At 41.2% G+C, this 24,605-nt stretch overlaps 1 protein-coding gene across 4 annotated transcripts; it reads right to left on the bottom strand.

Moving 5' to 3' along the window:
* Positions 1 to 2,060: 2,060 nt before the first annotated feature.
* Positions 2,061 to 24,345, bottom strand: PCBP2 (poly(rC) binding protein 2). Of its 4 annotated transcripts, XM_088469170.1 has the most exons (13): positions 23,919 to 24,345; positions 17,653 to 17,731; positions 16,214 to 16,270; positions 15,582 to 15,698; positions 14,944 to 15,075; positions 14,663 to 14,791; positions 14,169 to 14,243; positions 11,441 to 11,542; positions 10,137 to 10,178; positions 9,748 to 9,823; positions 7,540 to 7,595; positions 5,933 to 6,102; positions 2,061 to 4,744 (listed from the first exon to the last, which is right to left on the bottom strand). In XM_088469170.1, the coding sequence occupies exons 2-13, from the start codon at positions 17,719 to 17,721 to the stop codon at positions 4,387 to 4,389; spliced, it is 1,383 nt and encodes a 460-aa protein (XP_088325296.1). In that variant the 5' UTR covers positions 17,722 to 17,731; positions 23,919 to 24,345; the 3' UTR covers positions 2,061 to 4,386. The 4 variants fall into 4 exon arrangements, with proteins under 4 accessions (XP_088325296.1, XP_088325293.1, XP_088325294.1 ...); XM_088469167.1 differs by lacking the exons at positions 10,137 to 10,178; positions 17,653 to 17,731; positions 23,919 to 24,345 and having other exon boundaries at positions 16,214 to 16,300; XM_088469168.1 differs by lacking the exons at positions 11,441 to 11,542; positions 17,653 to 17,731; positions 23,919 to 24,345 and having other exon boundaries at positions 16,214 to 16,300.
* Between the last annotated feature and the right edge of the window lie 260 nt (positions 24,346 to 24,605).

The raw sequence follows: 24,605 nt of genomic DNA, 5'->3' as shown, positions 1-24,605 counted from the left end.
TTGTATGATGATGACGTTAGAGGCTAATGCAAGCTGAGCTTTCGTGCAATAATTACAGATCCCCAGAATAAAAAAAAATATAATATATATATAAATAATTGCTGTTGTGAAGGATGGCCAAAGGATAGCCCTCTAATCTCTCATCCTAGTGAAACTTAATCCCACAGAAACAGCAAAATTAAACTTGAGGAGTGTGCATCTTGGTGTAGAGTGCTGTGGACAGTTGGCACAAGCAGCTTAGTGAGTTTTGCTGATCAGAGTTGAAAATGAAGGCTGCTGTATAGTGTGCAGTGATTCATTATTTTTTTTTTTATTAAATAAAACTGTAGCACAAACCTTCTCAAATCAAGCTTGTAGTAATAACTTGACCTTAAAATACTGGAGTAGTCCACCCAGAATTTAGATTTTACACCTACACTTATTGTAGTTGTACCATCAAGGCCACACTAGGTTTCCAAAAGCGCATCACTACTGTCCCAACTCACCCAAAACTACATTTTAAAGTTTGGATAGTGAGATCCTTAAAACATATGGGATAAGGTACTTGCTTGCTAAAAATATTTCACCTTTGATGGTTAGCAGTAAAGTATTAGAGAGAAGGCTATTTCACTACTAGTAACCATAGCCGTCACAAAACCCTTTAAGTGTACAGGTTGAATAGTTGCTTAACAGATAATGGGGCAGAAGTACTAAGCTCTGGAAAGTGATTAATAATCTGTCATTTTCAAACAGCCTGTAAAGTAACAACTAGGAGCTGAGTGGTTGGTCGTTTATCACATCTCCCCCAATAAATTAATCTGCACTCCAAAGAGAACAAACCTTTGCCTCCTCCCCTTTCAAAAAAACACTTGTTTAGGGCATATCAGGGCACTTTTTGCACAAAGATACAAAAATCAGACCACATTGTTTAGCTTTTTTGTACTGTAGCACATTAAACCTCATTTAATACCAGGAATGCATTTTCCATGAACAGCCGCATACATTCATTTCATTGTAGCACTATACTATACCTATTAGCCAGCCACACAGCAGCAATGACTAAGTATCCAAGGAACCAATTCTCAGAATGGAGCAATGGCGATGCTTCGGTTTTTAATGCTTTACTCCAATGGAAGTCTTCCAAATTAGTGACATGTCCACTTTAAAGTACAACTATGACATGTTATTACAGGCTATTTAAAGCATGCAAAAAAGAATCTCAGAAGAGGCTCAGGCAATTATGCCAAGACAGCTGGTTCTAGTATTCCAGTACCTTCAACTCTACATCACAGACCAGAGTGACCAGCACAGGCGTTTAATTGACAGGAAGCGCTCAGAATGTCCTTAAGCTACAGGACACTGTTCTGCCCTCCAGGGCAAAGGGACTGGATGCCTCCGTGACCACTATCATTTAGTAATAAGGGGGACAGGTCTGAGGCGACAAGTCCTTTTCATAGAGGAGGCCCACAGAAGGTTACTCTAATGGTAGAATTAGACCTTTTTATAAGGAATTTAATCACAAAAAAACAGTTCAAGCTTGTAGCAATAAAATTAGTGTAGTTCTACAAATGAAAGGCTGGTTTCTAGTGCCAATTTCATCAAGTCGTCGAAAAGAAAATCAAAACAACCTGGAAGTTTAAGTTAAAACAAATTCCCACACAAAATTTCAGTCCATCTTTAATTGTTTTCTGAAAAATTCCTGACATTACAGAACTAAATTGAAATGCCAATAATACCCCACTCTTTACATTGTGACTTAAATTATAAAAAAAAAAAAAAAAAGTAACAGGACAAACTTTTATAAAACTAAAATCTTTATCAGCAGGTTTTAACAGCAGGAGGGAAAAAAAAAAAAAAAAAAAAGTTAAAATGCTGACAATAAGGAAAAAAAAAGTTGACGAGTGCATGAGGCAAAGCACAATGTAACTGAAAATTTTGCAAACTAGTTAAAACCTGAAGAAAAAAAAAAAAAAAAAAAAATTCTGTTGCAGGGCTAAGTTGACTGACATGAGCTAAATAGGAAGATGCTGGATGATGTTTAGCTGCTTCCCATGCCACCAGCTTCTGAAGAAAGCCTAAATAAAAACAAAACACAGATTTAATGTAAAATAAAGCCACACTTTATTTCCAAACAGGTTTCATCCTCCATAATAACATCATAAAGTTCTACTACTTATAGCACATCAACAACTATGCTAGGATACAATGTTGGAGTAATGGTCACAAGCAAACGTTCCTAGACTGCATGGCAACTAGCAATTTGATCAGCCTAGCTTACGTTAGACTAATGAAAGCAAATACTTGTTTATAGGAGAGTGGCAGAGAGTGCGATTAAGAGGCCATTTAGTGTTTTAAGTCAGAGGCTAAAGCTGAGACTAGTTGACTAGCTATTGTGCAGAATGAATTAGGTTAAGCAAATAGAGATTAGTGTAGCAACAGAACATAGGCGAGCACAAAATGGCCACCCCTGCTGTGCCAAACAATGATGTATGTAAATAAACATACCTATTAGGTTATAGTTTCTCATGCATGAATGCCGAAAGCCAAAATAAATCAGCAACCACAAGAAACATATCCAGCGTGCATAGTAAACACGTCCTATAACTGCCTGAGTGTCCATGCATTACAGAGCACTTAAACGCATAGGTGGGTATGTACCTAAATAGGAGAACTTCCACGCCACACTCACAAAAGCCCTGTTCTACATATTTGATAAGTAAATATCCCCACCTCCTTTGCCAGGCACCTTCCTTCTGTGACCAATGCCCGTTTGCCTGCTGCCATTAACTTTACCCATGTTACCTCTGACACCCTTTGGCTGAAGTTCACCTTTAAACTACCAGTTCCTTCTATGTCGGTATGCAGAATACACAGCCTACAAAGTTCCTAAACTTTTTTAAATAAGTTTGTAGTCCAGTGATCTCAGTCAGGAGCTCTTTATAAAGTATTGAGTACTAATAAAAAAAAAAAAAAAAAAACCTAAACTAGGAGGTTCCCCAACAGTCCTGAAGGCTCCCCAACAGTTCAGGTTTTAGATAGATCCATTGAGCACAGGTGACTTAATTAGTGCCTCATTCAATTTGATTTAACCACCTGTGCTCAACTATAGATCTCAATAACCTGAACTGTTGGGGTGCCTTGAGGACAGAGTTTGGGTACCTCTGCCCTAAACAAAAGCAGCCTACACCTATGACTTATTTGGTATTAAACCTGGCTGCTCCTGCAGTAGGTTTATATTCTCATCATACTTAGCCAGTTTTGTCATGACCTAGCAGCAAAAAGACAAGACATTTCCTACCATGTCAGCTGCATGATCAGATGTTTTAGGCTGACAAGTTGTTCATTCGCTAAAGGGAACCGGTTCTAAATGAAACAATCGGAGCACACTAATATACAAGATGGAGAAGGTACTGCACCTACCCTAAAATACAAAGTGCCTATAGGTTCAAACATTTCTAAATGGAGGAGTTTCATATCACAACATAACTTCAAAATGTTCAGAAGTATAGTTACACTTCCTATACGTGTGTATAATCCATCAGGGCAGATGTAGTCAGTATACCGGTGTGCGAGATGCACTGTCAAAATACCAGCGCCGGAATCCCGACAGCATCGGGATCCCAGCTCCAGTATCCCGTCCGCCGGCATCCCAAAAAGTAATCGGGGGCTAGGCACTAGGGCAAAGGTTCCCAAAGTCCGCCATTACTGTCCACGTTTTAGGGATATCCATGCTTGAGCACAGGTGACTTAATTAGTACCTCAATCCATTTGATTTAACCATCTGGACTCAAGCTTGGATATCCCCAAAACGTGGGCTGTAATGGCATAAGTGTTGGCGTACTTATCTGGTAGCGTCGGGATTCCAACTGTTGGGATGCTGCTGTCGGTATGTTGACCGGCAGCATCCCAACCATCGTGATCCCATACCCAACCCATCACGGCTTTTAGCCATGTTCTGCAGCGAGAAGGATTGGAATGTTTTCCGTTGGAACCCCTAACTAGAAATGTGCAACCACAACTAGCTTAAATGTTTTATTTGTATCAGCCAATTAAACATTTTACACATTAACATTCAACATTACCTTATTTAAAAAGGAAAATTTGGAATTACTGTACCTCAAAACAATTTAAAAAGGAGTTTTAGAGCGCATACATATGTCAATAGATTTAAATAAGTTTTCAAACAATGTTTATAATGTACTTTCCACTCATAGAAAGAATCCAAAACTAGGAGGTTTTTTTTAGTTTTCAACAAATCAATGGCTGTTTTATTGAAACAATACTCACAGTGAACGCTGATCAAAGCGATAACTAACACTACTGGTAAATTTACAGATGCACAATAAAAAGGCAAATAAAATTATGCGTAGCTGTCCAATATCTAGGACAACTCAAACCACAGGCTACTCAGTAGGGAGAGAAGCGCTGCTTGTCCGATTTCACTTTAGAATATTGCTGGGCGGCAGATGCAGCAGTGGATGAGGTAGAGGATGCGGTGGACACATTTAGAGCCAGGAGCGGGACGGGTTTCATGTCAAGCAGATTGGAGACACAAGGGGCAGTCGAGGGATTAGGGAGGCTGGAAGGTGTTTCCGAGGAAGAGGAAGAGGAGGTGGAGGCTGAGGAAGGTTCGCAACACTCGACCGTGGAAGCGATCACCAGAGAGGGGGCAGCGTTGGAGGAGGAAGGGGTGGAGGGTTGAGAGATGCTGAGTAGGTCAGGGGTCGTGACGCTCTGGGAGGAGGAGGGTTTGGCAGTTTCTAGACTGTAACAGAGGAAAAGAAAGAAAAGGGAACAAAACAAAAAAAGGGTGGGTGGGAGGGCAGGAACAAAAACGGAGGAGTACAGGAGGATAACAATGGAGGCTGAGAGCAAGCAAAACTACACTGAGCACCCAAGTAATATTTAATTAGTGTGATGTACAATGTGGAGTACAACACACAATTAGCCAATAAATTGACAGCCAAATAGTGTCACTTCTAAGCTATAGCAGACTACAGATTAGAGAGTCTCTAAATCACCATCTACAGAATTGATAGCAGCTTAGGCTGTGTACACAAAAGGACGATGCGTCAGCAGACAAACGCAAACCGAACAGCCGAATGGCGAGCTACACACTTGCCAATCGGAAGTTTGAGGAGGCTGGGCTGACATCACAGCGTCGGCAGGTTGTCGCACTTTACACACAGCTGAATGCACAGATATATGTGCAAGATATCGGCTGTGCTGCAGGGCCGACCCGATGTCTGAATGACAGCTCACAGACACAGCCCTGCCGATGCATTCACTATATATCACTCAATTGAACAAGCGTTATATCGCCAATTGTGTACCCAGCATGAGCCTTAAATCGGATATGTAGAATCAAGTCAGATTAGTCAACTTTGTTTAAAGTAAAGCACTACATAGTGAAAGTATTTAATGTGATCCATTTACCTTTGTACTGCTAACTGGGCATCCCGCTGCTGTGTATTGTTAAAAGGCGCTAAGATCGCTAATCTAAGGATTCCCACATTGTTATACAATAGCTTCTAATTTACTAAATGGATAGGGAAAATATATATATATATACACACACACACACACACACACACAAGTACAGCTTCCTCAATTCAGTTCTCATAAGCACCAATTTGCCTTTATAGTCATTATATTAACTAGAAGGGCTAATAAGACTAACAGCTTTGCCTGCCTGACACAGGAGTCACATGTATTCTGCAAACCAAGCAGAGCAGCCAATACACTTGTGCTGGACACCATGGGTGTAAGTATAGACCCTCCCCCAACTACAGAGCATGTTTTACAGATATCACATGAACAGTTTTAAAATGTACAGCAGGGTAATTAACAATGAATTACTAATTAAAAACTGGAAACCATGCTGTCAGAACAAGCAAGCAATATTGAGACTTATTTCAGAAAATAAAAACATTTTTTGCACTCAAGATCTTACCTGACATTGATAAGATATTGGGCCAAACTAATGCTGGCTGTTGATCCAGTGATTGTAACCTGGCGATCAGTGGAACCTTCCACAGGGTTAGCAATCTTAATCTGTGCGCCAGACATCTGGCGAATCTCATTTATTTTAGCTCCCTGACGTCCAATGATGCAACCGATCAGCTGTGGAAAGTAAATAAAATTCCATTGGCACAGCTATAGTATTAATACAAGTCATGTTTTACCATTGACATTCAAGTTATACATTCAAAGGGTTGAAAAGTGGCCAAAGAAACTACGTGGCAATGACAAGTATTAAAGACTTCGTACACAGCAACACTAAGGCCTATTTATCATTAAATATTTCCGTCATTTTTCCCTACACCACCTGGTTTATGAAGGAGGGACCTCAGCAGATATCCCCAATATCTGCTGCTGCCCCTCTATTTCTAACAACAGCAGCAACTTCTATAGGTTTCTATGGCGGATGAGATACTGTTGACTTACCAAGCTCTGGAATGGTTTGGCCACTGCAGCCAACTTCATCTGAAGATGGCATTGTGCTGCTGTAGCTATGGGCAATCGCTGCTACGCATGAGTGGTTTTTGTAAACTACGCATGCACAGAAGTCCTGGCAGGTGCTTATCTATAATGGGTGCAGGGAACACGGGCCCCTGGGTCCAGGGGGCCCCGCACACCCTGCACCCATTAATATTACTTACCTCTCTGAAGTCCCACGTCGGCGCTGTAAAACTACTGGAAAATGGCCGCGGCGGCCATTTTCCCGTCGCATGCGCAGTACAGGAAAAATGTACGTTGCGGCCATATTCCCGGGGATTTGTGCATACACTATAGGCTCTGGGCACACTAGTGCCCTGAGTCTAACTCCGGCGCTGGCCACGCACAGCTCAGTGCACTGCCGGGCGGAGAGGAGGGGGCCTGTGTCGGAGATTGCACACGGGCCCCCTCCTCTCTATCCCTGGCACAGGTGTGGAAATGGGTGCCCTAACCAGGACTTTAGATGGTTTAGCCATTTTACACAGGCGCTCAATCAACACCCACACAACAATTGAAGAATCTCTAATGACTCAGTACAGGTAGTATAGGTTTCTGTTTTTCTCTTTACAGCACTAAGGTTCCTAAATATATCCATTTCATATAGCAATCACTCACACCATGGATATTTTGGATTTTGGAATAATTGCATACCATAATGAAGTATCTTGGGAATGGGACCAAATCTAAATACAGAATGCATTTATGTTTTACATACACCTTATGCACACAGTCTGCAGGTAATTGTATGCAATAATTTAAATCCATTATGTGGCTCAATGTTTGTGTACATAAATTAAATTTTTAGGTTTCATATACACCTTCTACACAAAAGCATGAAGGTAATCGTATACAATATTTTTAATAATGTTGTGCCTTAAACAATGTTTGTGTACAGTGAACCATCAGAAAGCAAAGGTTTTACTATCTATCATGTGAAAAAATCATATTTTGGAATATATGAATATGGGAGGATTTTATTTTAGTAACGTTGCTACAGATTACAGGAAAGGGCTGTATTAAGTATATATGGTCTACTGTAACATTTTATAACCCAATACGTACATCATTTGGAATGGTAAGTTCATGGGAGGTTGTCTGAGATGAAGCATCAATACCTCCTGTAAATACAAAACCACCATTAGCAAGAAGCCCCTTATTGATACACAAAAGGAACAAAATTAACATTTAATTTCTTATCAGGCAATACACCATTTAAAATGTAAACTTTAAAATTGAGTAAAAATCTAATAACTTAGGTGTCCATCTAATGCTGGGCATACACTATACATTTATCTGTCAGATCTCTATCCAATCTGACTAGTAGGAATGAAAATCTGGTAAAGTATGGGAGCAAATGACAATCAGCCATATGATCTTAAACACTGGAAAATGGACAAAAAAAAGTTTTGTTCAAATTAGCTTGATTTAACCAATTTTTCTGAGAACCACCATTTTTGTCTGCTTTCCCATGTTTGTCAGCAAATGGTAGATTACAGTTTGCTCCAGATTGGACAAATTGTATAGTGTATGCCCAACATTAGACATTCCTATTAAAAATCTATAGTGGGGATTCAATAAGCCATGGCAATTCACAGTAGGCTAGTTGATCTCCTAGGGCTATTCAATTAGCCCCAAAGGTAGCCCACAGGCTGCACTTAAGAGGACTTTTTTTTTTTTCCCCCTGGGTCTGATCAGACCAGAAAAAATTCCCCGATAACTAGCGTGTTAATGGGAGCTGCAGCCCTGTTAACGCTTCGGTCAGTGAACTCATCATGGATTCCATGTTAATTTAACGAGCGTTAAAAAGCCAATGCTACCACCCATCATCCCTGCTAAAGTAAATGGGCTAATTGACTTCCGCCCTGTGTTTTAAACAAATCAAATATTCCATGTGGCAGAGCAGGATCTATAGTCAGCTTACTTTAAACCCTACAAGATTCCTCTACAAGAGATCAACAGTAACTTTAGTCAGAATACTGCTATTAGTATATTTGTACTGAGAATTACAAAGCGTAGATATTGATGCAATAAGTCTATTGAACAATATCTTTAAGAATCAGAAGGTATGAACACTAAGGGGTCAATTCAATACATTGTGCCATAAAGCATCGCTGCAAAGCTCAGCTGCACACAGCCAATTACAGTAAGCTGTACATCACAGGTTTTCATGTACCCTTTTATGGGGTGCGAAGTAAAAACTTACAATGTTAATGGCCACCATGCTGTTCCAAGAAGGCACAGTGCAGCCATTAAGTGGAGTGGTCACCCACTAATAGGCATAATTGTAGAGAAGTATGGAATGAGTGGCAAACAAATGAATATTTCAAGATAATTTGGGGAGTAATACACTAAAAATGTAGTCGTGGAAACGTTTTTCTCTTTTAGGATTTTGCTATTCAAGGGATGTAATCCAGCACACTACCCAATGAGAGCCATTTGTGAAGTGCAAATTCAGTTGACAGTGCATATCTTCCCAAAGTAAGCTTGCAGCATTTGCACAGGGGAGAAATGTACCTTGCCAAGTATGGGATTTGGTGTATTGGTACCATTGTGCTACATGTTACAATCTAGTGGAGGAGCGCATTATGAGGCACTCTCCGATCTATGCTATACAGAAAGCTTGCATTGGCAGCAGCAGCTATACAATTCCCTGACCGGTTTTGTAAAGGGAAAAGACTAAGCTGGAAGCATGTCTGTTTCTGCAATCTCATCCAGAGGAAGGGTCACATTAAATGAAACATTTTAAGGGACTGTATCTTTAATTGAAAACCAGACACTAAACCAAACTATATTCTTGGAGAAAAATAAAGTACAAAGTAAGGAGTGATAGGAGATTGGACTTTGAGGTGACACTTGTATGATAAATCTCAATTCCTCCCTCTTCCCACCTCTAGGTGGCAATAGAGCCAGAGGGAAGAGCGGGGAATTCAGTTTTCCCATGTAAAAGGCTCGATTGCCACCCAGAAGTGGTAAGAGGGGGAGAATTGAGAATGACCATGTATGTCACAGCCAAAGTCTAATCTCTTAACTCCTTACCTTAAGCTTTGTCTGTGTAATATTGATCTTCCCTTCCTCTGCAAATGGAGCTTGTAGTACACGAGGGAAGGCTTTTGAAGAGACTAATTTTTGAACAGTTTCCAGTAGCACTACTTCATCAGCTTTAGTCATACTGTCTGCTGGCAAAAGTTGACAGATTGGTAGGAAACTGCAAAGCTAGCAAGTGAGCAGTGTGGCTTTGTACACAGAAAAATGCAAGCATAGATTCCTTACCACTGAATCCGGTATTGCCGCTATGGGACATGGGGAAGTGGGATTGCTGCATTGCCAGTTGGTGTAACTTGGTCAGCTAAGGGAAAAAAACAATGCAGTTCTACACGGATGCAAGGCATTTGAATTATTAAAAGGCTGGAAGAGTGAACAAGGTGCACAACATTGTGTCCAGACCATAGGCTGGAGAAACATTAGCATTATGGAAAATCGGACAGCACCGAGGAATTAGTGCAGATCTGTCCTGGCCAGAAGCAGTGTGCTTGGAAACACAATCTCAGTACATGAGCAAAGCAGGGAGAGGTGAAAAGTGCACCATTTACAGAGCTTCGAGTTAGGAATAAGATACAAAAGAGGCAAAGCACAAGATAAAAAGGCAAAAGCACACTTACATCAGGCTGGGGAATGGCATACTGTCCTTGAATGGTGTAGGCCTATAAAAGGAAGCAAAAGTAGTCCTATTAAAACTGCTGTGACAGCCAGCTAAACCAAAAGGTGTGAATGCAAGTGATAGCCAAGCAGGACAGTTGTAGACCCAACATAACCTGGGCCATGCCACACACAAGCCAGACAGACGTAAGATATTTGATTAGCATTGGTGAAATAATTTTCAGGAAACTGGTTTTAGAGTTGGGGGCTGGAGGACAGCAGATCTGTTATTTGATAGTGTACCTAAATCATATTTGACTATGGTTAACATTATAGATTCACATTTATGCCAATACAAGTGTATGTTAATTGTACAGAGTCCTATTTGTCCTCTGGATACGTGTGGTCGTCTAGTCAAAAGGAAGACGCCAACTATTTCCTGCCACCATCTCCAGTGTTATAGACAAGGCATCCAGCGTTTCATCATTATGGCCAAATGCAGTGTTACAGGAGTCTAGAGGACTCAAAACAATTTAAGAAGCGCATGGGATTTCTCTAGGATCCCCCTAGAGCACACGTTCTCAAACTCAGTCCTCAGGACGCCAAACACTGCATGTTTTCCATGTCTCCTCACAGAATCACAAGTGAAATAATTAGGTTCACTTGTGGATTTTTTTTTAAATGTGGCAGTGAGTAATGAATACACCTGTGCACCTGCTGTGTGACCTGGAAAACATGAACTCTGGAGTCCTAAGGACAGAGTTTGAGAACCACTGATCATTGGTAATGATATCACAAGTAGTGAATGCGCTGCTTCTGGTGTCTATGCAAGAGCAGGGGTGACAGGAGGATAACATGTGAAGCCAAAGGGGTGTGAAAGGTACCCAAACAATGCAGGTGGGGAGGGGGGGGGTGTTTACATCCTTAACAGTAACCATATCTGCCATTTCATTTTAAACACACCAAGTGGTGTTTACAATTGGAGGATTGCTGCAGCCACATGAAGCCAGAGGAGTAATCATAACACACAATCACCTCTAACCTTAAAAACTTGACCCAAGAGTGTCTACAAGACATTGTTCCCCAAAAAACTGGGTGAGGGCTCATTTAGCATGGTTACTAAAGAGCCCAGTGTGAATGCATTATATACTTCTGTACACTGGATATTGCACATGATCTGTGATAAATTAAGTCAGAAGTGGTTTAATGACCAGTTGGAGCAAAAAAGGAAAAAAAAAAAAAATATATATGTTTGATCAGAGAGGTGGGACAGAAACCACATACCAGGGAAGGATATTATATAGAGGATAAAAATATCAAAACCTACCCCATGGAGATCCACAGCATCTAGGGAGACTCCCCCTGTGTGGGACCTCCGCCCCTCCCACAGGTCAGTCTCACATGCGTGCCCTCCGGCCTGGCGCGACACCTGTTGAACAAAGCGAAAATTGGATTGTTATCTCTGATAAAAGTCACAGCCTCAGTCCTCAGACTTCACCCAACCACTACATCCACATTAACATGGGAAAGGAGAAAGTCTGCTCATGGATCCAAAATGAGGCCATAATTTAATGCTAATCCTTCCCAACAACTTCACTCATACACAACCTCCTCAGAGTTATAGTCTAAAATGCATTTCATGAGGGGGCTGTACAGTGAGATTTAGGCATTTAGTTGAGGATTGACTGCACTACAAGTAGGCTCCAGGCATTAGTGCTACAGCAATTATGCCAAACCTGTTTAGACTAGGATCTCTGTAAAATAAAAGCAAGTTATTCCACTAACAGAATAAAGCACCATATATGTTTTGAAAATTACTTGTCTTAATTTATTGAAAATGTTTAGTTTAAGGGGCCATAAATCTTCAATAATCCCAGTGTGCCAAGTGACAGTTACGAAATTGAAGTATAGGGATGCAAAAGCATGACCTTAAATCAGTTTGCTTGCACAATACTAGATTTGCAGGCGTGAAATGCCCCAGCACAAAGCTATTAATTTGCCCTCATGCCAAAGTGCATAATATTACCCATTAATAGAAAAAGTTTGACAGATTTATTTACAAGAGAGCAGCGCAAGAGTCTCTAGGTAATTTACAGCAAATATAATTCACTGAGTTGTGGCATGGAGAGATTACAAAGACAGCCATATACCGGACTATGTTTTAGGACAATCCTAACTGAAATCTGAAATCAGCTTCTGAAGAACACCCAGAAAGCACACAAGTCACCAAGTCATTTTGGATCCATGATTACAACCCATCATTGACAAAATATATATATCTAAAGACTGAAATAAAAAAATTGAAGACTTTTATAAGGCAGGCACTTCCATCAGAGAGACTTACACTTTGTTCAAATAGGTGACGCATCAGCTTGGTTCAATAGGAAGGAATTGTACAGGTACACTGCCTATCTCCTGAACTTTAATATAAGACTTCATCTTGTGTAATAAATGCATAGATCCAGATATTGGCAAAAAAAAATGTTTTCTTCTTTAAAAGCTACGCAAGACAATATGGAACTGTAGCCAGGAAAATTGAAGGCTGCATATGGAAACTATAATAGTTATACAAGCAACTACCTAAATGAAACAATTTCCAGAATAAACCCATTAATACGATTTTGTGCAAATACATTCCACCCAAATAGCACCTCACAATTCAAAGAGCTCACTCACCCACTGTTCAGGAGAAATGCCCTGTTCTCCATGCCTTGTATTAAAGCAGAGGTTTATAAACTACATCAGTTCAGTCCAGAATTTAAGGATATCCATGCTTGGGCACAGGTCACAATTAGTACCTAAAGCTATTGGATTTAGCCATATGGGCTCAAAATTTGGACTGTAATGGCGGAGTTTGGAACCTCTGGATTAAACCAGTTCAGATTTGGGTTACTGATATAGTTAAGTGGACAAGTATCTATATGATGCTTCTGCAGGTCACTGCCAAACTCCAAGTAGTGAATACTGGAGTGTCAGGCATTGGGAGCTTTGGTTAAATGCAAAATATAAGATTTCCAGTTTGTACAGACCCCAGGAAAGTAAAAACTTTTATTTTGTCACTAATTACAGTAATTTTCCCTTCGAGAGGTCATTTATAAAGCTACATTTCTGCAAATCGCCATAGGTATGTGCAACTTTGTTTTACTTTCAATTTGTGATTACATGACAAGTGTAGTTTTGTTTAGAAGAAATAAGGTCCTAGGCAGATCTTTCTCTATCCAAAGAGCTATAAACTAGATTAGGGGGTGATCAACAAGCAGCCCTTCAGGTGTTTGGAGCTACACATCCCAGCATGCCCTAGGACAGTTGCCATTAGGGAATGCTAAAATGGTGGCAGGGCATGCTGGGATGTGTAGTTCCACAACAGCTGGAGCGCCGCATGTTGCACACCCCTGAACCTGCTTGCACATTACCCCCTCACATCCCTCCAACCAAATCCGCACTTTGTAATGTTGAGTTGTCCAGTTTGCAAGTCATATGAGCACTGCAGAGAAAAGGTTAGTAAGCAAACAGGAGAACTGACATCCTAAAGAGCCAGGGGCTAGGTGGTAATATAATAGACATGCCCAGCAATATGAAGATTTGTCAGATCCAGTTTATAAATAAAACCCTACACCTTAATATTAAGAGATCAATGAACATCCAATGTGAACTACACACCTAGGGGTATATTTACTAAAGTGGGAGTTTTTAGAAGTGGAGATGTTGCCCATAGCAACCGATCAGATTCGAGCCATTATCTTCTAGAAGGTGCTAGTTAAATAGGTAGAATCTGATTGGTTGCTATGGACAACATCACCATTTCTAAAAACTCACTTTAGTAAATATACCCCCTAGTGTAAAATGAAGTGTTCCAAAGTTTCTGACTTGTTTTCAAAAGATTATTATTTTTTTTTTTTAAAGGAGTTTCCTTCACCTAGTATTACAGAACTCCTGAGAATAGTATTTGTCACAGATCATGTGCAAGACACTAGTGGGACACAACCCCATGGTATTATTTAGTGTGACCACTGTTTATAAAGGCTGAACATGGAAGGTACTAAATAAAGGCTTACCTGACCACCTGCAAAAATCACTGGAGAACTGGAGGGTTTTGGCCGATATGGGATGGTGACTCCCTTCGGAGGAGACTAAAATGCATCATAAATAGTGTTAGAATAGTACTCGTCGCTTTAACATCTCAATTTACAGAACTAGCAAAGAAGAAGGTTGTGAATTGAATGAGGGGTGCATGTGTAACAAAGTGACTTTTTGGAACAATTAACATTAATATGCAATCTGTATTGTTTACAGTGTTTGGACCAAATTCCTGAATCCAGATTTGCAGTGTGCATATGGCTCTCTAAGGTGCAATCAGCCCAATCGCTGCAGCTATTAACTTGATTAGTTTTTGCACTTAAAACATGTTACCTTAAAATGTGGTCTTTATAATGTTCTAAGATGTTTCTTTGACAGCTATATAAAAAATACCCACCCTTTTAGAATTATGCCTACAAATGCTAAATAGCCGACGCTCCCCCCTCACACAATGTTTTATGGGTATCCTCACCTCCAGCATTACCACACAGATCTGCTTGACACATTCTATGATGGACTGGGGAATACCAGCAATAGTGATTGCTCGCTCTGTGGAATTAGGCAACATATCCCCTGCCACTTGGACCTGAGCCCCTGTACTCTGAAAGACAAGTAGGTTGGAATAATTGCTCCATGTAATTCAGTATCAAACTTCAGAAACCCTTGCTACTACAAGATTACAATCTACTTAACCCTGACTCCAATAGCAGCTTTGCATGGTAGCCAAAATAAAAACACCCACACAACACTCACCTCTCTGATTTCCTTAATTTTACAGCCTCCTTTCCCAATGAGGGATCCGCACTGGCTCGCGGGCACCACCAAACGCAGAGTAACTGGTGGTTTACTAGATGCAGTACTGTTAGTCATGGAGCTGCTGATATCCTAAGCAGAATAAAAATTCTATGTAAATACATTTGCATATAAAAGTTATACCATAATAGTATACTGTATTAAGGTTCTGCACAGCATGGATTCATACATGATCATATAATCATGCCACAAGCGGGAGCTCCAATTGTTTTTGGGCAGCTGTAAGTAATGGGAGCCCAATGGGTGATATTCAATTGTTTTGTTGATGGATGCCAGTGCCCATTACTTAACCAAATACACAAGGATTAGCTGCCTAAAACGGCTAAACCAAGGCCAACTACTGGGAGCACCAAGTATGGGCGATGTGTGCTTGCCACCTCATGAGGGTGCGAGCAGAAATAATGGGCACTCGCTCCCATCGCCACAAACAACTGCATTGCCCCCTGTTACTCTAGACAGGAGCTTCGGCAGCGCTTAAACTACTGAATACTTTGCCCCCCCCAATGAATGTGTAAAGTCTAATAGAAAAAAATTCCTTCTGCAAACTAAGACAAGTTCTACCCACAACCCAATTTTACCTCTTCCAGTTTATCAATGATCATCGAGAATGCTTTGAAGATGGCATTTGTTGGACCTGCTAAGGTGATGATTCTTTCAGGACAATTGCCTTCAGATATATTTATCCGAGCCCCACTCTAAGAGGAAGGAACAGGAAGGTATACGGTTATACCACAAACTTTGAATACTATAATTTAACATCTGCATATTCAGTAAAATAAAATATCAGTTTGAGGGGGGACACTACATGGACAACTGAAGTATTCAGAAAGAAAAAAAGCACATTAAGCTTTGTCACAGATTATGCTACAAAAGCCTTAATATTCGATGCATGCAAATAAAGTAACATATGTACAGTCAGGTCTTACATGTCTTGTACATAAATTTACTCAGCAGTAACCCCCATGAAAAGCCAATTGTACATTTACCGCAAGGGAATAAAACAAATGCTTAAAAAAAAAGGCATAAACAAAAAGGATCTGGAAAGGAAACTGATCACTTACAATATATTTTATACATATTGCTTCAGCAACCCAACATTTATAAATTTCTGACTACCGTGAAAGCTGCATTTTACACTAGCGGCAGAAACATTTCTTGGCTAATCTAGAATTAGTCAGTTTATCAATTTTATAGGAATATTGAGACCCACCTCTTCACGCATCTTTTTAACAGATTCCCCTTTCTTTCCGATGATGCTGCCAACTTCCTGTAAATAAACCATGATAAAGTCACTCAACTTCTCATGAACTCCTAGTGCAAGGCTGTTTGGGCGGAATTCAATTGATTACACGGTCCGGATCTCCCGTCTAAAGGGACAAGAGATCGCGGGCCGCCATTCAATTGCTGCCGCTGATTGCGCCCATAGAGGTCAGGTTTAGCCGCGTAAAGCAGCTAAACCCGACCAAAGTGCTGGGCGCGATCGCGAAAAGTGATGTTTGGGCGCCCAAACATGTCACATTTCAGCTCTCATCCCCCAGGGGCTGCGAGCTGAAATGTAGCGCTTGGCAGCTGATCGCACCCGACAGGAGCAAGAATAGAATAGCTCCGTCGGGCGCGATAGGGGATGAAAACAATTAAATTCCGCCCTTTGTAGGAAGCGAAAAACCACTATACTATTTGAGGATTGATTGGAGCAGTTATAAATTAAATAGGATTGTATTACTGGCAAAGTCCAAAATTTATGAACATTGAACCAGAAGCACCTCAACTTGGAGATTATATAAAATGGTAATATAAATGGAGTTTTCTCCAAATGGAATGATCCATTCATAATTTACACTTCGCTCCATTGGAAGATTTAAAGCAGCATTGTCCCCTTATGCGGTCCATACATCTACAGCCATGATTTCCCATTCTGCTGATCCAATCATCAGTGATCAAAACCCCACTGGATCCACGGACATCGGTGACTGACAGTCAGCGGACTGGGGAAATACACTGTTAAACATTCACGACTGCCACAATTCCCGGTTCTGCCAGCGAATCAGTCATTGTAGCCAATATAAAAAGGCTACAGTGAGACCAACTGGACACCAGTATACAGAATCTTTGTTTCTAATTGCCCCTTTTATCTCACAACGCTTCCATATTAGAGTTCAAAACAGTAATGCAGCTTTAAAGTAGTTAAATAACATTCAAGATAATCACTTTAAGTCTCTTTTCACATGTTAAGTAAACATGTTTTGATAAAGAAAATCTAGCCAGCACAATTCATCCGACCATAGCAAATATCACTAATATATAGCTCTAATGTAGGATCATTGATTATGCTGTAAAAAGTTATCCTCCTTACTGCAATCTTTCAGATTAAGTTGCACTGCTCATTTGACAGTAAATGCATGTAAAGCTCGCATATCACATTGCTGAAGTCTTTTCTGCTTCGTCAACAAGGAAATGTGAAGCTTACACTGAAGTATGGGACTTGCAGAATGAGCAGTCAGGAACAAAACAAAAAGCACAGCTGCGCAAAGTGAGGATTTGTTTTCTATTCGGAACGCAAGAACATTTTTCATGTTACATCATTACAGTCCTTGAAAGGCTGGACGTAAATCTGTAGCATGTAAATCATAACAGGAATAGAATACATGCCTTGCCATGCATCAACAGTCTGATGGTGAGGGTGACATTCAGGCCTCCTTCAATAACACCGGTGTCCATGATAAGAAGCCTAGATGGGGAAGGAAGAGAGAAAGCCACACTAAGAAATGAGTAGATAAATTTAACAGTATCAAAAAGGGACAGGGCAGTGCTACAAGCAAATCCGAAATAAGTTTAGTGTCTGATTATTCCAACTATCACTTTGGAGGTTGTCAGGAAAAGCACTTCACCCTCTTTCTGTATGCTGAACAGTCAGTGATCTGCTCTGGTTCAGTAATGTCAATTAGCAGGATGAGGGGTTGTGCAATTCCATAGTGGTCCAGGGTAGAGGAATAAGCTAAAGACAAAACGCATGTGATAGGGAAGGGCCCCACCACTTTGGCCCAGGGCATACCTTTGACTAGATATGGTGTGGCAGTCTTGTCACAGAACTGCTCACTTTGACCCAAGAACTCTGAGGAAAGGTCTATTTTGTCAGCTAGTGAATCTACATGAACTCATGTAACATGCCAGGGTAAATCCACTTGCACAAGCACCATGCCAGCATAGATTTTGCTGCACATTAACCTGGCTCTTGTAGCTAGCTGCTCATACAGGTCAATCCATGAGGAGTGGTCCAGCCCTGGTTGCTTCCCCATTTTTTTATGTTGCGTGTGTGATGAGTTAGTAGTCAGAAACAACCATTACTTTATAACCATTTCCCTGCCTCACTTCCTTATGATTGAAATGTAAGCCCAAAGTGAATTGTCAAATTTAAAAATTATCTATTTTTTTTGTGGGGGGGGTACTTTTATTTCAGTGGTAAGGAATAAAAATTTTAGAGTTGTAATTTTTTTATTTGAGAATAGCTATATACTCAAAGATTGCCAAACAAATTTTGATTTATCCATCTGGTCTACTTTATTAGAGCACTTTGAAATTGTTCACTATTTTTCACCTAAACTGATTGCCAATATCTGATGGGGGACAGAATAAAAATGTCAAATTCACATTATACACAGTATTCTGAGGGGTAACTGTAAAAAAATAGATTTTGATAATCTCTTTGTGCAGCTTTGTTCCACATGGAATATCAAACTCCAAATGTATTTATTTTTTTACAGTTACCCCTCAGAGTACTGTATATGCTGTGAATTTGAAATTTTGGTTCTTGTATACTTTACGGACTCATTGCAGAGAGAACCCAATAAATGTTTTAAATGGTACTTGTGTACGTAAAAAGTACACAAGTACCGAAAGTTGTCCCCACCTACAGAAGAAAAGTTGCCCGCTCGCCATGATTCGGGCTCGGTGGCTCGCCACGTTATATTCCCCCACTATGCCCATTTGGATGGTAGGGAATGACGCTGTACACTGGCTGATCTGGACCATCAAACTGTACACTTACCAGAAAGTTTCCATGCCATTGTGTAGGGATGTGGCCACACAGGCATTGAAGGAAAGCATGGTTGTTCCACAGAATTAGACATACATGAGCACTACCTTCAGAATGCCTGGTTTCAAAGAGTAAGTGTTCAAGGCATCTATGTTGCACAGTACTTAGGCAGCAAACTCACTGCCATAGCCAGGCACAATGTACTTGGCCTGGCAGCCATGTCACTAACCCAATACTTAAGTTGGGAGAATTCAATTGTTTTGCAGGTCCAAAACTAATGTGCCCAACGGAGCCATTCAATTGTTGCTCCAATCAGGCACAAGTGCCGCTGGCGCTCATAACTTATTATGCAGTTTGGGCACCCCCAAACAGCTGACTTCTTGCACACTCCTGCTTACCACCTAGGGAGTGAGAGTAGATATACTGGGCAACCACAAAAAACCCACACCTGATTGGAGCAACAATTGAATAGCACTATCAGGCACCCAAAAACCAATTTAAACACCCCTAATGAGTCTGGTAACAGTGGTAAACAACACACTTTTGTTGATGTCCAGTCTTGTTTTACTACTATGTAAACTCACCACCTCAACTGTAAGAACTGCCACAGAACAGGCTGGCATAAACATAATAATGGAAGGCTTTTCTGTGCTCCGAATCCTTGATTATATACTCACCCCATCCCCCTTATTTGTTTCAATACATCATGTCTGATTAGTACGCTACTTTGCAAGCACTAATGTGCAGCAACTCTAGTAGCCATCTTTTAATTAGATCCAGATCACATAGGAAGGTGGAGCCTATTGTGTCTCATGCACTGTCCTCTGCAGTGTTTATTTGGCATGCTCTCTAGATCCCCAGCTGTCATTTAAAGGGCAGACTAGATGGGCGTGTGAGCCCTACCCTGCCATCAAGCTCTGTTTCTCAGAAGAGAAGTTACAGTGAACGTTACAACCAGATCTGGAAGAATGGGTCAGATGGATGTAGCTATATAACAGTAGACAGCAGCTGGAGTAGTAATACCTCAGCCACATGTATCCCAAGAACAGAGCCAACCATAGAATGTCTATAGAAAGGGTTGTCTGAAAGTGGACATTTCCTCTAAAGAACACATGTACTTTTAGGAATAACTGCACTTTTAAAGAGCATGTCAAGGCATTTTAGCAATGACTTATTTCCTGCTGTCAGAAAGGCTTTTAAACTTTTGGCAGTCTGCCCTGGCCTTCATCTTTCCTACTGTAAGATCTCTATTGGTTACCTTACAATGCAGTTTCAAGACTGCACTTCTAATATGCCTACTGTAAAACCTGTGTACTGTTGCCAGTATCTCTCCGTGTCACAGCTGGGCAGTCCCCATGTGAGAGATTGTGGGTGCTAAAAATCCCATACCAGGCACTAAACTACAGTTTACAGGATGTAGTAGAAGCACTAGGAACGCCTACATGTACAGGCTTTTTAGTGGTCAATTTAAACTTGGTAGCCCAAAAACAGGCAAAGCTGTATAACATTAAGTACTGTCTGCATGAATATCTATTTAATACTTCAATTAGCTAAAATATTCTGCAGAAGCAATTGCTGATGTTTTAGTAACAAGTTACTAAAAACTGAATTCTAGGGACAGAATGTTCAGATTTGCTACAAAGTAGCAGATTAAATTCTCTTCAAACACTGCTGACTAGGAAAGACAGTACAAGCCTTGTTTTCTGCAGCATAGCAGTATGATTACAGTGCACAATACACAAAAGCGCTAGAAATTCTGCATAATATACAAAGATGTATTGTTAACGGCAATGTCAACTGACAACTTACTTTATCTACCCACCAGCTTCCCCCAACCCAAGGTCCCATTCCGTTAGCAATGAAAAAATGCGAGTTACATTATATATACACGTCAGGATACGGTTAGGATTCAGAACTCTGATGCCAAACTAATGTATAAAAAAAAAAACCTTCCACTCAGAATGGCCTACATAACAGAACATGCGTAGTTATGGCTAACTATTATCCATCTTACCCATTGGAGTCAATGACCAATTTACAAGCAATTGTTTGGGCACGGTGTATAAACAGCACATTTGGGGGGGGGGGGGGGTTGAGAGTGTACAGAATGCAAGTGAATAGAGCTGGCAGCTCTTAATAGATGCAGCCACAGCGACCGAACGCAAGCACCTGGTGAATGGAACCAGTACGCTTTATCCACCAACCCAGTTAATATTCTTTAGCAATGGTCAACACTAGTGACAAAATTATTATTTGACACCAATGTGTAACAGGTCTTTTTGTGGTAGAGAGCAGGGCAGTGTAACTACATACAATCACTTGTCTTTAGAAGTAGTACTGCACCAGTCTCCAGGTACACAGCTGCTTATCCCTTGTTGACATCATGGGAGAAATATTAGTTGCTCTACTTGAATGAAAGGTGCATTAACAAGAACTTTTTATTTTAGATTGCCTTCATTACACACATATATATATATATACACATACATACACACAGGTCAATGATTTTAGAAAGTCAATGGTTTTCTTCAAACTAAGGCAAAATTACACCAGTGAACACTGAAAGGCCTCCCACAAATGCCATAATCCCAATACATTGATTTTTTTTTCCCCCAAGGCAAGCACTGATTTAGCAGACAATGGGCTTCCATGACACTGATGGAAAGATGCCAATGTTCCATGCCCAGTACTGTTAAAATCAATAAACAAGATGCAAAATAACCATTTTTAACTATAGTTTGTAACATTAAAATATATGTCCCATTTGGTTACTTTTGCCAGTACCTAATTTTAGCCTGCAGATGTCACCATTGTAAATGCTATGAATTTGGTTGTATACAGTAGGGAAGTATACAGTGAATTTCAGGCACAAGCCATGGATTACGTGCTTACTGGTGACTCTTGAATGACGGCAGAATACTTAATAGATGAGAATAAAAGGGGCACATCCACTAGCAGACTGAAAAGACTGCACAATTACAACATTGTAATCGTGCAGTTGTTCCACAGTCTGTGCTGTGCCTACACTCATCCCTGTTCAGGCGATGATACATGTCAAAACGACCAGCAGGAGCATGCATTGACAATTTCATGGCCGATTTGTGAACGATTAATCGATTACGATATAGTTCAATTGCTCATTTTAATCGGGTAGTGGCAATTTGAGAAAACTAAAAAAAATAAAAAAGTCTTCTTATTTAATTACTCTGCATCTGCAAGCTTTAGGAGCATGTGCACATACTGTAATTTATTAAAGACCTCCCGGTTGATGAGCAAAGACAGATTCTCCCAGTCCCCCATGAAGAGATGCCAGGGTCGATGACAGTCTTACCAAAGCAGATAACAGGAAAAGATCATCATGCTCTGCTCACCCATCCATCCTATTTGCCAAGATGGCAGCATGCATGGCCCTTGTATCTTTAAAGGGATATTTATCTTGTTTACAGGAGACTTAAGTAACCACAGTACACATATAGCTAATGTGTACATAGTAATATTTACTATACAATGCTTACAAATAGGATCCCATGGTATACAATAGAATAATGCCATTATAGAAACTAGTTACAGTATTAATTAAAATGTGGGAAAAATATTCAGATTCATCCCTTAAACAAAAAAGCCTCTTGGGGCAGCCAACAAATACAAACACCATAGGCAAGGAGTACACAACCGACAGAAGACTACTGAACACCTAACGAAAATAATCCTGAAAGTAGAAAGTGAAGTTGGCTTCATTACAGCCTACATCCACCAGACAACATACAGCCTGGAAGATTGAGGCCTCCAATAAAGCTATATCCTGAGTTGTTGTAGATCAATTGCCTAACCCCAAAGCCCTAATTATACAGCATAGCCTTATTTTATTTGGCTGCATAATCAGGGAGAACACTGACAAAGCACTAAATACAGTAGTCAGACAATGGAACAGAAGGTGAAAGGACCAGCTCTCTAAAGCATCTATTGATGACCTACAATGAATCGAAAGGAGTTTAGGATGCATAAAAATATTGCATGCCAAGTTAAGTTTCTTCCATTATGCAGCATTAAGTTACAACAAGCAAACTGCTATCCTAACTGCAATTACCATAAGATAAATATGAACAATTCTTTGTCAAAGTTTGTCTACCAGTTACCAAATAAACAAAAATGAGGAGACGCTGACCGATCCAGGCTACTAAACTAATCTACAACACTACAGTTTAAGGCTAATACAAATAGAAGGACATGTGCCAAATACATCATTTTACTACTGTGGTAATACAAAATGATAGGTTTATAGCATTGTACTTGTAATCCTAACTATATACACAAGGGACCCATAAATTAAGATATAGTTCACCAACTGACCGGTGCAACCTAGACCCTGCCTACATCAAGCCCCTTCCCAGCAATTAGCAGCAAGCTTGGCACAATCTTAAAATAAATATTGTAAAATGTGACAAGACAAAAAAATATGATATAATTCTTAGTGGTGGTGGGGGAAACACTAGTACGGGGTAAGGGCGCACACAAAGGTCATTCATAGAACGCATCCCTGCCATAGCCCCGTTACACAGCTGCCCATGCCTCAGCCATCACAATGACAGGGTATAACAGCTAGGCCCGGTGCGAGGGGCGTGTTGTGAGCATGATCCCGCATCCTGACTGTGGGTGCGATGCCTGCACCGGGCTCCTGCGGGCACCCAGGTGCTGAAAGAAACTTCACGTAGTGCACACACCCAGCCTGCACCGGGCACCCAGAGGTGCTGGGGCAACGGCGTCACGTGGTGCAGGCCCGGTAGCGGGGCCGCATCACATGGCGCATATACTACAATGAGCCGGGCCTTAAACAAAGCGTGAGCACCCCCCCATCCCCCGGGCACATGACACCGGAGCCTACCTTCCGAGCTGTTATACAGGACGAGATGTGGCCGCCAGGAGCAGGCTTTGTGGGACCGAGAACGGGGAAGGGAGGAGAGGGGGAGGAAAAACAAGGGAGGAATGGGGAGGAAGGAGCGATCCGGAGGCGAGAGGCCCCGGGGAGGGAGGGAAGGAGAGAGCCGGGCGGGCGAGGAGTGGCGACGGCGGGAGGGGCTGGCGGGAGCTGCGGCTTCTGCTGCTGCCTCTGCTGGTCTGGGAGGGGGAAGGGAGGCGCGGGATGCTTTGAACCCGCCCCCGCCGGAAGTCTTCGCTATTCAGCAATGGCTGCTGGGGGAAGGTGGCGGATGTTCGTGGAACGGGCACACGGCGAGGTGTGGCTGTGCTCGGTCTTGGGGTGCTAGAGGGGAGACGTGTGTGTGTGTGCGCGCGCACGACTCGGTCCTATGACCGGTCGCAGCACGGCGCGGCTTCTGTCATTGACAGAATGAAGGGCTCAGTGCCGCCATCTTGGTACACCTGTCTTGTTGCCGAGAGACCGGCCACACTGATACCGCGGGGCGTACTAATATGGAGGCGACGGCTTATGACGCGTTTTATTAATGTTGCTTTGCAACGAGACAGAACTTGAGTCAGAAGAAGTTTACGTCGAGAGCACGTGCGTGTGTTGCGTTTTATCGCCATTTACAGTAGGTTAAGCAGCTATTTT

This window comes from Taudactylus pleione, unplaced genomic scaffold, assembly GCF_031769625.1.
Source record: "Taudactylus pleione unplaced genomic scaffold, aTauple2 ptg000089l, whole genome shotgun sequence".
NCBI classification, from domain to species: domain Eukaryota; kingdom Metazoa; phylum Chordata; class Amphibia; order Anura; family Myobatrachidae; genus Taudactylus; species Taudactylus pleione.
Note: the sequence above shows the minus strand (reverse complement) of the source record. Positions and strands in the feature narration are given on the sequence as shown.

Bases quoted from the DNA above. Each gene is read 5' to 3' on its own strand.
- PCBP2 (XM_088469170.1), bottom strand. From the start codon at position 17,721: ATGGACACCGGTGTTATTGAAGGAGGCCTGAATGTCACCCTCACCATC. The intron at 16,271-17,652 runs GCATGTATTCTA...GTTTATTTACAG, and splicing joins GACTGTTGATGCATGGCAAG to GAAGTTGGCAGCATCATCGG. The intron at 14,244-14,662 runs GTGAGGATACCC...GATGCATTTTAG, and splicing joins TCTGTGTGGTAATGCTGGAG to TCTCCTCCGAAGGGAGTCAC.